The sequence below is a fragment of the Festucalex cinctus genome, chromosome 7 (genome assembly GCF_051991245.1).
Source record: "Festucalex cinctus isolate MCC-2025b chromosome 7, RoL_Fcin_1.0, whole genome shotgun sequence".
Classification (NCBI taxonomy): Eukaryota; Metazoa; Chordata; class Actinopteri; order Syngnathiformes; family Syngnathidae; genus Festucalex; species Festucalex cinctus.
Window position 1 is genome coordinate 16,156,784 of NC_135417.1, and position 14,209 is coordinate 16,170,992.

At 41.7% G+C, this 14,209-nt stretch overlaps 1 protein-coding gene across 1 annotated transcript in view; it reads right to left on the reverse strand.

Annotated features, from left to right (window-relative positions):
* Nucleotides 1-6,738, reverse strand: part of LOC144022107 (mannosyl-oligosaccharide 1,2-alpha-mannosidase IA) — a 150,183-nt gene extending 143,445 nt beyond the window's left edge. The window contains exon 1 of the mRNA XM_077526607.1: nt 5,377-6,738. Within this exon, the coding sequence (XP_077382733.1) occupies nt 5,377-5,958 (582 nt within the window). The 5' untranslated portion in view covers nt 5,959-6,738. The remainder of the gene's footprint in view (nt 1-5,376) is intronic.
* Between the last annotated feature and the right edge of the window lie 7,471 nt (nt 6,739-14,209).

A 14,209-nucleotide genomic window follows, 5' to 3' on the forward strand; every position in this document is an offset into this window, starting at 1 on the left:
ACTAGCAAATGACCTGCTAACTGCACAATAGCCGCTTGGCAGCAGAGGCCGGTTATCCCCCTGGGGTAGCCAGCGGCGGGCAGCCACCTTGTGTCATCGGGCTGTTTACAGTTCCTTGTTTCACGTGCCGAGGAAGCAGGCGCGTGTGAGACACATTTCAGGCTGGTGGCAGCCAATAGTGCTAGAATTCTTTCTAATAGCTAAGTGGCTAATGTAAAATTGCATGTACAGGTAACAGCATTGATCAGAAGACTGGTAATTGGCAAAAAAAACACTGCAATATGAAACCATTAACTTAGTCACAAATTCAAATAAAACTTCTTATGTTCTAAGTAGATGCCCACTTCAAAACAAAATGGCTGACTTTTTGGGCATGACTTCTTGTGACTTTTTTTGTGGGTCTACTCAAGATAGACATCCATCCATGACTAAGATACCTCATGTTGTTAAGTGAAAATAGTTCTTTGGAAGCAATCAGACAAAATCTGCAGGACAAGTTCCTTTTTGTAAGACTCCTGGAAATGACCCAAATTACCCTGAAATGGCGATTCAAAGCAAAATGACAGACTCCTTCAGGTGTTTTTGTTAGTTTACTCATGATAGACATGCTTGTACCAAACATCATGTTCCTAGTTCGTTTTTAAGTATTACCGAGCTCTCAAAAAGGCAATTTGACGAAAGGATAATCACGACCGAAACGAAAATAGCAAAAATGTTGCGATTTGCATACAACACTAAGTTGTGTATGTAAGCAAGCAGTGTGACTTTCAAAAGGGGGCTAAAATCACACATACACACACACATAAAAAAAACAAATTGGCAACAGAAGCGCAGCGGTAGAAAAATCACTTTAGCCTCAGATGACCGGAGCCGGCGGCTGAACAAAAAACTTGTGTCGAGCTCAGCTTGACGGGTAAAGTCACGCTGACATTTTATGTGCAAAGGAGAAGCTATGAGTCACAGAGAGGTCGGCACACGCGAGAAGGGGAGGGAGGTGCGGGCGACCCGCTGCCATCCGCCGACACCTCGGCTATCACGCCGCCCCGTCCCCGCCGGCCTAGAGAGGCATGTGTCGCGGCGGGAGAGGGTGTCAGGCGGAGAAAGTCCGGCTTTATCCAAGTCACGAGGCTACGCGGCAGCCAATAGCTGACCTCAAACAAGCACCCACCCTCCGTCCGTCTTTTGAAACGGCCCGCAACCCCCACCAGACCCTCGCTCGGCCTTGAGTAGGTACAGATGCGGAGTCAGTCAGGGTCAAGTTCTACCCCTCAGGGTACCATCTACTCCAATCTACTTCATAGGGATAATTATTGCTAAGGCCCCATGATAGGGAGAGAATAGTAGGGTGTCCCTCAAGGTATGTTACATATCCATCCACCGTTGTGGGCTCAAATGGTTACTCTAGAGTCATTCAGGGTCAAGTTCTTCCCCTCAGGGTACCATCTACTCCAGGGGAAGGGAACCCTGGTCCTTGAGAGCCACTGTCCCCTTATCTTCCATGTTTCCCTGCACCAATACAGCTGATTTGATGAACTGGCTCGTTATCAAGCTTCTTCAGAGCTGGCTGATGATGATGATGATGATGATGATGATGATGATGAGTCAACTGTGTTGGAGGGAGACATGGAAAACAGGCGGGACAGCGGCTCTCGAGGACGAGGTTTCCCTACCCCTGATCTACTCCAATCTACTTAATAGGGATAATTATTGGTAAGTGCCCGTACCGTTTCAAGGCCCCATGGTAGGGAGAAAATAGTAGGGTGCCCCTCAAGGTACGTTACATATAAATGTACCGTTTTGGGCTCAAATGGTTACTCTGGAGTCGAACAGGGTCAAGTTCTGGCCCTCAGGGTACCGTCTACTCCAATCAAGTCCATAGGGATAATTATTGCTAACTGTTCATACCCTTTTCTTTTCAGGGTCCCATGATAGGGAGAGAACAGTAGGGTGTGTACAAATTTGGGCTCCAATGGTTAGTCCGGAGTCCAGTAATTAGCCCTGAACTCCAGAGTAAACGTGTGTAACGTTTCCGGAACGCAAAATGGCGCAGTAGGGGTCAATTTTGATCTTGAAGTTTACAAACCCGATCTAGACCATAGGGGAAAATCTTGGTACCAGTGATTGTTTTTCTAGTGTGCAGCGAGATTAATCAGTGTCCCTCAAAGTACATCACAAACCCAGGTTGCCCACGAGACTAATTCTGAACTCCAAGAAAACCATTTGTACTTTCTCCAGGGCCCAGAAGGCTACAGAAGGGGCATGTTTCGGTCCCTAAGAGCAAAATCAACACCAATCTAGACAATAAGAATTCTTCTTGCTAATTGTTTTTCTATGGCCGAATGATATACTTTCACTGTGAGAAATAGGGGCAACATTGGGGTCAAGGTAAACATTTCGATCTTTTCCAGGGCCAAATGAGGTAAAGTTATGTTCCCAAACTATCAAAGTCGAACATCAAGGGTACCACAGCAGAACTTTTAAAGGTCTCACAGCACAGCAGTGACAAGATGACCGTCAATAGACGCATAGTAGAGGTCTGGGTCACTCCCTAAGGGTACAATTAGTACTATACAAGAGCACAAGGTGAATTATTGGAAACCCATCCATCCATTCACAGCATACAATATATTAAACATCCATGATCCCCACAGGACTAACTATTGGACTCTATGGTAACTGGGCCTAAAGATGTATAGGTATGGTGCCAAAAGTAAGACCAAGGACACCAGCAACCTCTCAGGTCACCATCCCAGTCAAAAGGTATAGCGATGCAGTTTTTGGGGTCTAAAGAACGAATAAAACTAGAGATAGACCGATAATCGGTCGGGCCGATAATCGGGGCCGATATTTGACATATTGGTACATATCGGTATCGGTCTGTTTTATTAATCTGACGGCCGATATGAGCGATCCATTTAAAACTCCGTCTTTTCGCTTCGAATGCAGCCCAGAGCGTCTCTGTCTGTTATGGAGTCCAACTCCAGCAATGTAACGCCCATAGCAGCATTTGATTGGTTAGCCGTGCAAGAGCCAGAACCAATCAGTAGTGTATGCCTGTATCACAGTAGCCGGTCACACACGCACCCACGGACACAACGCGACAGACACATGCTTCGAAGGTAAGTTAAAAGAGAAGAGACTCCGCCGATCGTTTCACCATGATAAGCTAAACACATTGAATTATGTTGTGTATTAAATGCACTATATGAATGGAGCTGCATTGCCTTGCATTGAATCCCCCCTAGCTAACAGTGGTGTGTTCAGCTTAGCATGTAGGCTAACACCCAGTAGCTAATTCGCTACTTGAACTACTCGGGGAGGGAATCACACACATTTTCACTTAATTAAGTAAATAATGTTTGTTAGAAAGGTTCCAAATATTAACAGTTGTCATTATTATATTGTCTAGTTCCATGTTAAGAGTAGAGTAATGTCATTATATTTACCTCTCGTGACGCACACATTGCATTCTGTGGTCACGTCCACTACTTGTTGCATAGCGGTTATTATGCAGTGAGATGCCACAGTGACACTAAATAGCGTTTAGTTACTTTATATTGTGTTTATTTGTCGCACTGGTTTGCCATTGTGTGCCTTAAGCTTCGACGTCGATTTGATTGACAGCTCGTTGTGCACCTCGTTAAAGTCCGCTCCGTAACTAATTAAGTGTCTCAAACACCGTTTAACTACACGAACGTGTTCTCTTCCGTATGTTTGGCATTAGTAGAGAAGTGCACTAAAGTATAGTGTGCTTATTTGCTTGTTTTGTCTCTCTTTTCACGTCATGTCTGCTGTGAGTTGGGACATTATGCTCTCAATGGATGCCACTAATATGTAACATCTACGGCCGTAGTCGGCTGCAATTAATGTTCAGTGATGTAATTTCGTTACGTGCATCATACTTTGAATAATGAGCTCATGTTTGGTGTGTTGTATAACTTTCTCGTGTGTTAGTAACTATTCATGTGGACAGCTAAGATAGTGCTTGTTAATGTGAATTAGCAATGTTGCAGCCTAGTTATTATTTAGACAAGTACATCTGTGCCATTAAGTGATACAGTACAGTACAGTAGTGAGAGAATAGTGGGCCCATATACACACACGTGTCTATAAGTGTAAAACACATTAAACAGCAGAAAGTGGCAGCGGTCCACCGCAACAATGTCTGTTTAACCAAGTTATTCTTACTATTATTATAACCAAGTTATTTTACTCTACCTTTTTCTGCGTTGATTGGGGCATCCTAAGTGGCAGTAAACTACATGATGAAGTGTCTTTTGACAGTTCTCTTGTAGAGAGGAGTAACATGATATTGCTGTTCTCGATTTAAGATCCTCAGCTTATCAAAACTGTCTATATGGTAACAATAACAATAATTATAATAAGGTCTACAAGAACTGTATGGTGTTCAGGGATGAATAGTTTTTCTCATGGAATTTTTTTTATTTATTTTTTGCTGTAGTAATAAGTAATGCCACAGCTGATGCACATTTTGAATGACAGGGTTCCTCCTATTACTTCAAAATATAAAAATATAACATTTATAGAATAAAACTACAAGTATCCCAAATGCTATAAAAGGTAATGTCACATTGGCCCCCACATTTAACTCCCCCCGCCACCAACGTCTTATTGCAGATAGAAGGATGTAAAATGAAAAGTGCAGTGTGAGAATCCATTGTAAAGAAGGGTTAGGGTTTGCATTATTCAAAAATTTGGTGCCAACATTTTAACTTTTACTGCAAATGAATATCGGCTTCAAATATCAGTTATCTGCCTCCTTGACTACCGATAATCGGAATCGGTATCGGCCCTGAAAAAAGCATATCGGTCTATCTCTAAATAAAACACCCCCAAAACTCCAAAAGCAGTAACAGTGTTAGAAATACAACAGAGCCTTAGTAGAGTAGGAATCAACGGTCCAAAAGACGGAATCTCTGATAATATCAGTTACCCGTTATCTGGATTTGGTCCTTGGTACAGAATTACCGTATGGAGGCTTCCTGCTGCTTTCAATTTATTTATTTTTTTGCCACAGTGTCAGTAGCTTTGATCATTTGGTGGCAAGAATCCAGTGTTGCTTCTAAAAGTAAGACCTTAATGGGTCCCCCTATAAAATACAAAAAGGCAATCTGGGATGTTTTATCCATGGGAGGGTTAGCACATTAGTACAGCCTGTTGTGATCATTCCATATCGTCTCTCTTGCAGCTCCAATATTGGACGCGCAACAGGAGTTGCCGGCAGATCGCTTAAAGTTTTTTTGTGGCCCATGGATTCCACAAAAGCCATCCTCCGCCTCAACGGGGATGTAATGACTAATTCTTTTGTCAGTTCTGTCGTTTTGACATCTCGCAAAGAGAAACATCGAATCTTACCTCTTTGACTTTCTCCCGCCGCTTGTCTGTCTGAGGGTCGCCGGGCTTGCCGCCGTCCCTGCCGAGAGGCGGCTTCAGCAGACACCTGCGGAACTTCTTGTAGGCGAACGAGGCACCTGAGTCAAGCGAGGAAGCTTTCTCCGACCCCAGGGTCAGGTCCTCCTGAGCCTTCCCGCCGGCCAGACGTTCCTCAGTGGCCTCGTAGGACGGGGGCGTCTTTCGGGCCAGACTTTTAAGCCTGGCGAGACCTCCTCCCCCTCCACTGGTCCCACCGCCAACCACCACGACGCCGCCGCTCTCACCCTTGGTGGAGGTCACCCCTCGCGGGTGTTCCTGCTCTCGGGGCCTCTTGGGGCGCTCGCCTGCATCATTCTCCGCCGCCCCGGAACCCGCCGCAGTCGCCGGCTGGTTCTCGCTCTTGGACAGGAAGATGCGCTTCAGCCTCACAGAGTCCGGCAGGAAGAAGAGAGCGCCGAAGCAAAGGGTCACTAAGCCTGACAGGAAGAGCAAGAAGACAAACTTCTGTGACAGGCGAAGACTCATGCCCGACGCAGAAACGCCGGGCAACTTTCGGAAAACCATCTGGAACAACTTCTTCCTCCTCGTCTTCTGTTCAGGAGTCTTTCAGATGTTTTTTGTTTTCCCCCTCCCCTCCACACAGCTGGTTGGCAGTGCACAAGGCCTGGCTTCCAGGCAACACTTGAGCTTTTTTAGCAATGAGCTGGCAACACAAGCCCGCCGCCTCGGGCTCTCTTTAGTGACGGGCTACAGCGTCTCTGGTGCATGCTACCGGCGTTTGGTTTTTTTTCTTTTCCCTGCAAGCTTCTCCCTCTTTTTGCTCTAATAAAACACATGCAGAGGAGACGTGGACAAAGTTGTGCGCAGATGCATGATGCACACGCGCGCGTGCGCACGGCTGTCAATAACAAACACTCATCAGTGTATAATCCCTCCACGATGACAAATCCAGCGGTATCATCCGATTTCACAGAAAGGGTTGGGGGCGACTCCTCCTCTTCGTCAAGCCGCTCTTCGCCCTCCTTCTCCGGCGTCAACACGCAACGGCGAGCCGATGAACGGCTGGTGGTGAACGAACGAAATGACTGAATAAACGCTGCTTTTTTTTTTACGTCATGCGCCAAGTTCTGCGTCTCGACGAACAGGAAAACAAAAAAAAGGAAAATATCCGAACGCTTCCACGGACTCTCCGGGTGAAGGGGCGGGGAGACACGCCGCTGCTCGTAGCCGCCTCAGCCGCGCCTCGCTCGGCTCTCTCGCGCCGTGTGTGCCGCCGCCGCCGCGGAGGTCTGCCTGGAGGATGTGGAGCAAACACACTTGTACAAGCTCAGGTAGTGCAGCAGCAGCAGCAGCAGAGAGAGAGAGAGAGAAGAGGGGGGGGGGGGGGCGGTTGTTGAAGCCCACCCTTAAGCCTAACTCCTCCTTTACTCGGTGATCCAGTGGGATGCTCGGATGCTTTTGATGGATCAGCGCAGCAGCTTATCACAACACAGCCGGGGGAAGAGGAGGAGGTTTTGATTCAGGTTCCGGAGCATCTTACAATCCCTTCACCGGTAGAGAGTCGAGAGCTGCTTTTTTTTACTGGAAGTTAGATCAAAATACAACACGTTCATACACAATGTTGGGGGGGGGGACTAAAAATATTGTAGCTACTTTGGTTAGACCGACTAAAAACAATAAAAATAAATAAATAAAAAGACAAATTTGTTGCCTCAAATTTTTTGAATTAGTTGAAACTTTAAATATTAATTTGATCCAGTCAAGAGAATTACCTTAGCCAAAAATGTATACAATAATGACCGTTTTGAGTATTGTTTCCTACATTCCCCCCCCCCCCAAACACACACTTTTTTTTCACAATTTTTACCCCATGACGTACTTTTCTGTCTTTCTCCCCTCCTTTCGCCCTCATTAACTTTGTTTGCAAAGGTTCGAACAATAATCTGGAACTGTGAAAAAGATGCCTTCCATCATTTCAGATGTCCTTTTCCATCCCTTCCTTCCAACCTCACATCTTGTTCCTTTCCTTCCTTTTTTGTTTTTTTTACCCAAACGAGCCAAGCTACCAGGATTGAAACCCAGAATCTGTACACAACACTGTCTGACTGAACTTTACTGGACATCAGGAAAAATAGCCTCATAACTAGCATTGTCTATGCTTTGGCATGTACATAAATAAATAAATAAATAAATAAATAAATAAATAAATAAATAAATAAACCTCATGTAAAAATACTTACAAAATGAATCAGTTGTTTGCTTTTTTTCCGTGTCATGTGAGCACGTACAATAGAAAGTGACTTACTCTGACTGTCTTCCTCGAAACAATTATTCGTTATGTCACATTTGTGTAATACTATTAGTCACACAGCCTTCAGCTGCTCACAAGGATTGAAAGCATTCAAATGAATGTTAGCGTGCGGCTAAAAACTCTTGTTTTACTTCACTGAGAACCCCCCCCGAGGCCACCTGCATCTATTTTTGTATTATTATTTATTCACAGATTTGGGTGTGTATGTGTGGTGAAGTCTTGAAGGGCCTGCAGTTGTATTTCCAGGCACTCTGAGTTCTTGGATGTTCTTTTATGTTGAAGGCTGAGGCCTGTTTGCCAAAGGTGTGTGAGGAACTTTATGCTGGGAGCTTTGGTCAACTGGAACTATATGGTCAGGACCTTAAGCAGATTAGAAAATAGCTTATGTAAGTACCAAAAACCTGCAATTGGCTGGCAACCAGTCCAGGGTGTCCCCCGCCTACTGCCCAAAGCCAGCTGAGATAGTCTCCAGCACCCCCCGCAACCCTTGTGAGGAATAAGCGGTCAAGAAAATGGATGGATGGATGAAAGTACCAAAAACTTGTGGCAGTTGCCCCTCTCAAACTATAAGAAATGTCTTGTGCCGTCATTCATCCAATTGTCATTAAAAAAAATAATAAAAAATAGTGAGGAGTCAATTAATCACATTTTCACTATTCACGACAAGGGCTTGGTCGCTATCTAATAGAGATAAGACAAAACTGTTTAGAACTGGTTTTCACTTCCACTTCTTGTTAGTGGCTAACAGGTGCATCCGTTCAAGAATTCAGTGCAGGGGTTCTCTTTTTTTTTTTTCTGTCCGGGATGCTAACACCAATTAAACATAAATACCACTTGTACCCCTAAAAGCAGCAAGAATTATATGTTGCTAAATGTTGTTTTTAAGATATGTCATAAAGTTACTCAACTGAAGTGATTTTAAAAAATCCAACTTTCTTCTCGTAACATTACATCTTTTAATATGAACAATTTGCCTTTATTGTCTCGATTCTTTAAGAATTCATTAAGCCACTGAGAACTATAAGGCCGAACTCCATTTGTGTGCACATAAACAAATGGAAAAATGGTGCATCCTCCAGATGGTCTAAATTAAGCTTTAGTTCCCACTTGAAATATAGTCGGCAGTCCTTTATTGCACTGAGCAGATTTCTCGATTCGAAAACTCAAGTCAAAGCAAATGTGCAGGCGGCCATCTTGAGTTGCCACTGGCTAAGCGCGCGCGAGTCAAATACAGACATGATGATGTAATATAGTCTGAATGGTCGGTGCAGCCGCTGAAGTTGATTCATTTGGAGGCTATTGAAAGATCCTGGTGCAAAATCTGCAATGATGTTTTCAGCAAAAACCTAACAAAAGTTGTCAGTAACAGTGGCAACATAAGATGGCTGCCCTCTAACTTCAGCCGCGAGAGGCCACTGTGAGTCCAAGTTACTTTTAAACGTCTGTAGACTTTTCCTATGGCAAAAACATGACTTCATGAAAGTTCCAGAGGTTGATAGAAGACTTTGAAAGTAAGTCGTACTTTAGCTTGAATGCTAATCTGTATGTTAGCCTAAGTCAATGTTGTGTCATTATTTACAAATAAATGATTAACGTGGACAAATGTTGGGAATTAACCCACACAATTCCTTAAGTCCGGATGTTTATTCGATGATGTCCACGACGTGTAGATGGAGTGCTAGCATGTGACAGGTTACTTTATCAGCGGGACGGATGAACCTCGGGGGGGATAATCCAGCGGGAGGCCTCAGATGTACAAGACGCTTGACATTTATTTCTCCGTGACTGACTCTTCTGAAGACGCTTCTCCATCAGTCGGCCTGGCATTAAAAACGGAGATGGATCAATAACTTGCCCTTTGGTGCCCTGATTTGTGCTGTACATTAGCATGAAGTAGTCAGGGAGCACCGGGTTTACGCCTTGAACCTTTCAAACTCAGGGGTGGGCAAACAGGGACAGGTCATTTGGTTTTTGAGGGTCGAGGTTTAGGCATGCTGATTATCAATGCACTTTTCCAGTCTAAAACAATAATTTTTTTCAACTTAGGATGCATTCCTTTCCGTTTGACTGTGGTCTAGAGTTTTACCTTGCTTTTAAAAAATAATAAGAAGCACAAAGATGTCAGACAAGGCTCGTGGTCCATAGCAATTTCTTCCCGTCTGTTCAAAAATTTAATTCAAGCAGCACTCATGTTTTATTCATTCCCTTAAAAAAAAAAAAAAAAAAAAAAAGGCAATTTCTGTGTTCTGCTCATTCCAATAACATCAGGATTGTAGAGAGCTGCCGGGCAGGCCCGCACCACCGTCCGTGTCCACCTGCATAATCGTGTGTATGCTGTAAACCAGAATGAATGTAATTGAAATCAATGTGGTCCCCACAAGTTGGCCCCAAATGACAAGAAAGAAGCTTAGTTGAGGTTTTCCTGCCAAACTAAACACAAAACAAACATGTAGAACTTTGCTGCTAGCTTAATGCTAACACAATAAGAAACCCAAATGACAGAAAAAAAGCTTAGTTGAGGTTCCCTGTAAAACTGAACACAAAACAAACATGTATAACTTTGCTGCTAGCTTAATGCTAACACAAGAAGAAACACCATAAGCAAGCTGACAAATAGCATCGATGTGGTAGTGTTATTTCACTTGTAGTTACTTCTTACAAGGGAGTGAGTATCCCCTATATAGTGCCCTCAGTGTATCCCACAATGCATTTTGAAAAGTAGAAAGCAGAAATATATTACTTTCAGTACTTAATACCACTGGGCTAAAAAGGCATCAATTAGTGTTGTGCATGAGAGGATTCCATGGTGCATGTAAATGAGAGCAGATGCCAACAGCAAACAGACCATTAAACGAATGCAATTGGAGGACACGCACGCTAATTAAATATACTGCTTTTGCTTTTAGGCCTCAAATTACTTCAACAAGTGAGAGATGTTTTTTTTCTGTGGCTACATATCGCCATCTGTAGGCCCGTTTGAGGTATTGCGAGCAAAGGAAAGGCAAGTCTCTCCAAGGTTTTAAAAATATTTTTTTTAAATGCAAAGCCGAATAAAGAAGAGATGTTTGACTGCGCCACAATGTTGACAGATGAATGGCACGTAGAACTTTTAGAGGCAGCCCAATGATGAAAAACCAAAAAAAGTGAAGTGCTGATTATGTTGGATGTCCAGTCACTGATGACTTTTTCATGTTAACAGCTGAAAAAGAAAAGAAAAAAATCCACTTATTGAATGCCCCAATATGCCACCCAGAGGGTCCCGCTAGATAGAGCGCAATACAACATATTTGCATGATCCACATTGTGAGGCGTAATCATATCCATTGCAAACAATATTACTTACGTGAAAAGTCTGCCAAGCTTGGTTTCCAAACACAATGCAAGTCATTGTGAGTTTGAATTAGACACAAAGGGAAGCCTTTCTCCTCGCTAAGCTCTTTTGGCAGCACTGACAAAGCATTTGAACGAGGCAGAACAATTCCAGTTATTGCACACCACAAATGGAAAATGTGTGGAAAAAATACAAATTGCATCATCAAAATGTTTGCTTGTGTGAGACGGCAAAGACTGTTACATTTATAGGTTCAGACTAGAGCAAACAAAAAATAAAAAACTAAAAGACAAAAAGTCTCACTTAATATAACTACTCATTTAACAGTATTTTTTGTGCTTAAAGAAAAAAATGGCAAACATCATATTCTTATGAAAATACCATTTTAATGGTTTTTCGATTTAAGTGTTAATATTACAAAAAAAAAAAAAAAAAAAAAAAAGATTAATATTACATTTGTGGAATATAAGTTATGAAGCAAAATTCAGCCGTTTTTACCATCTGAGGGGGCGGCCATTTTGTCACTTGCTGTCAACTGGAGACGACATCTCAGGTAATAACCAATCACAGCTCATTTGTTTTCTGAAGCTGTGCTGTGATTGGCTGTTACCAGAGACCTGAGCAAAACTGATGTCATCTTCAGTCGACAGCATGTGACAAAATGGCCGCTCCTGAGATGGATAAAAACGGCTGTATTTTGCTGCTAAACTCATATTCCACTGATGCAATATTGAACAGAATACCATAGTTAGACGAATCGGGCTACATAGAACACATTCTTGTAAAAAAAAAAAAAAAAGGGGGGGGGGTTTTGTCTTTAAGTTGTAACGTTACAATCGCACACAACAAAATGTGTGTACTGCATTAAAGTGTCACGTTCCGACCATAAAATCTTAAATTACAACAAAGTTATGACAAAATCTTTAATGTTACAATAAAACAGTTACTGCAATCAAATGTTACTGTTACGACAATAAAATAGTTACAGTAGTGTTACGAGAACAAAGTTATAATGTTACGAGAATATAGTCAAAATATGAGGACAAATAGCTGCTTAAATTACGAAAATAAAATCGGATCATTAGGAGGATAAAGTTATGACATCACGACAAGTTGTGTGGTTACGAAAACTTAGGAAAGTTATGATAAAATAGTGTTAAGGTCACGACAATATGATCACAAAGTTGCCACAAAGTTGTAACATTTTGTGAAAGTACAATTACACATTAGATTGAAATAAAATCTAATTTCGAAAAAAAAAAAAAATCATTAACATTAAGGCAAAATCTGAATGTCAATAAAGACCTATCAACAATAAAATTGTAATGTTGCGAAGATCTATTCTTAACATTACAAGAAGAAAATTGTAATGGTATAAGAATAAAGTAGCAAGTTTAAATAACCCTACAGAGTCCATTTGTCTTTTGTTTTGCTTGCACAGATAAACGATCCAAACATCATAAAATGAGGACACGGTGACAGCAGGGTTAGAAAGTAAACTTTTATTTTGGTATACATAGTTTGTTAGGTCGTTAGTTTGATGGGGATTGTTACAATGGGAATGGAATGCTGAAAGCTTTATGATCAATCATCAGGGAAGTACACGCTTGATACTTTTCTTTTTTGCACATATGAATCCTACATTTCTAATACATACACTATAACTGTATATGTACATTTTCCCATTAATGAAATGCATATCAAAAATAATAACTTTCACACAGGAAATGCTGACAAAGCAACATTTAAAGACCAGGATTAGTAGTGAAGTACAGTATATCTTAAAAGACTCTCGAGTAGCTGTAGAACAGGCTCCCGCTAAAACCATCACTTTTTAAGACCTGTCATAAAGTGACGATATGAAAGCGACTTATTGCTCCGACTGACGTCGTTTAAAGATAAATGTTCTTTCTGCGCCGATAAAGTGCTCGTTGTGGCGTCGTTAAAACAGTACAAGACAGAAAAAGGATGATTTTTTTGGGAGTGTTGCGAGGTACCTTGAGAGTGAGGGGAAAAAAAATGTACACAAAAAAAATTACAAATCTTTCGAGTGGGTGAAGTCATACTGCATTCGGTGGCGAGCGGTGACTTTTTCAAGTCGGAATGCTGACGCGTCACATGAGAGTGTGAGCTGAATTTTTTTGGGGTATTTTTATTATTAATTTTAATATTAAATATTATTTCATTATTATTATTCTACCGCTGAGTAGGTATAACATTAAAGCGGAAATATTCAGGACTGACGCAGGTTGATAGCTCCGTGTTGAGTGAAATGACAAAATCACATGCCCACAAATTTGCCAATATTGGAATTTACAGTATTCAGAACTGGCTCGTGCCCACGATGAGAAGGGGAAAAAATGACATCGCAGAAGAGCCGTAAGAGGTTTGAACCAACAATAAAGTTAGCTAACCTGTGGACAGCCAGCTAGCCAACTGACGTTTCTCGTACGTACTTTCTTTTTGATGGATGTTATGCTAGCGGGGTCGCTTAGCTAACGAACACGTCCCGCTACAGGATTGGCTGGAAATTATCCAGGTGACGTCAAACATTGGAAAGAAAATATTCAAGATGTAATTTAAAGAATGAAACGTACGGACTGAAAATTGTAAAAACGTAAATAAACCTAAGAATATAAACGCAAAATACATTGAATAAATAATGAAAATTGACAAAATGATAAATACACAAAATAATTGTCTCAGATGTGACAAATATTGTCAGTTTAGATTGTTAATGCGTTCGTATTATCATTAAGACGTTTTTTTTTGTTGTTGTTGTTATTGTGATTGATTTGCGAACAGCTAAAAAAGAACCAAACCGAAGCTGACGTCACCGGCAAGCACGAAGGCGCTTCAATCTTATTTTTTCCCCCCACGGTTCAAGTATCATGCTTTTATATTTTTATGAATTTAAGACCAAAGCAGTAGAACTAAGGTATTGTATAACAGCTAAATATTTCAGAGATTTTATTCTCATTATGACCGCTCGCCACTACTCTGATATATAAATGTATTTGTCTAATTTCCATCTACTTGAATTTATTAGGCTTTCCCTGCTCCAAATGGTCTTGCAAACTTAGCCTGATTCCCCCACCCCCAAGACTTTGGTTTCTTTTCACATGATCAAAAATAGAGGCCAAAAATAATAATAATAATAAATTACAGGAATA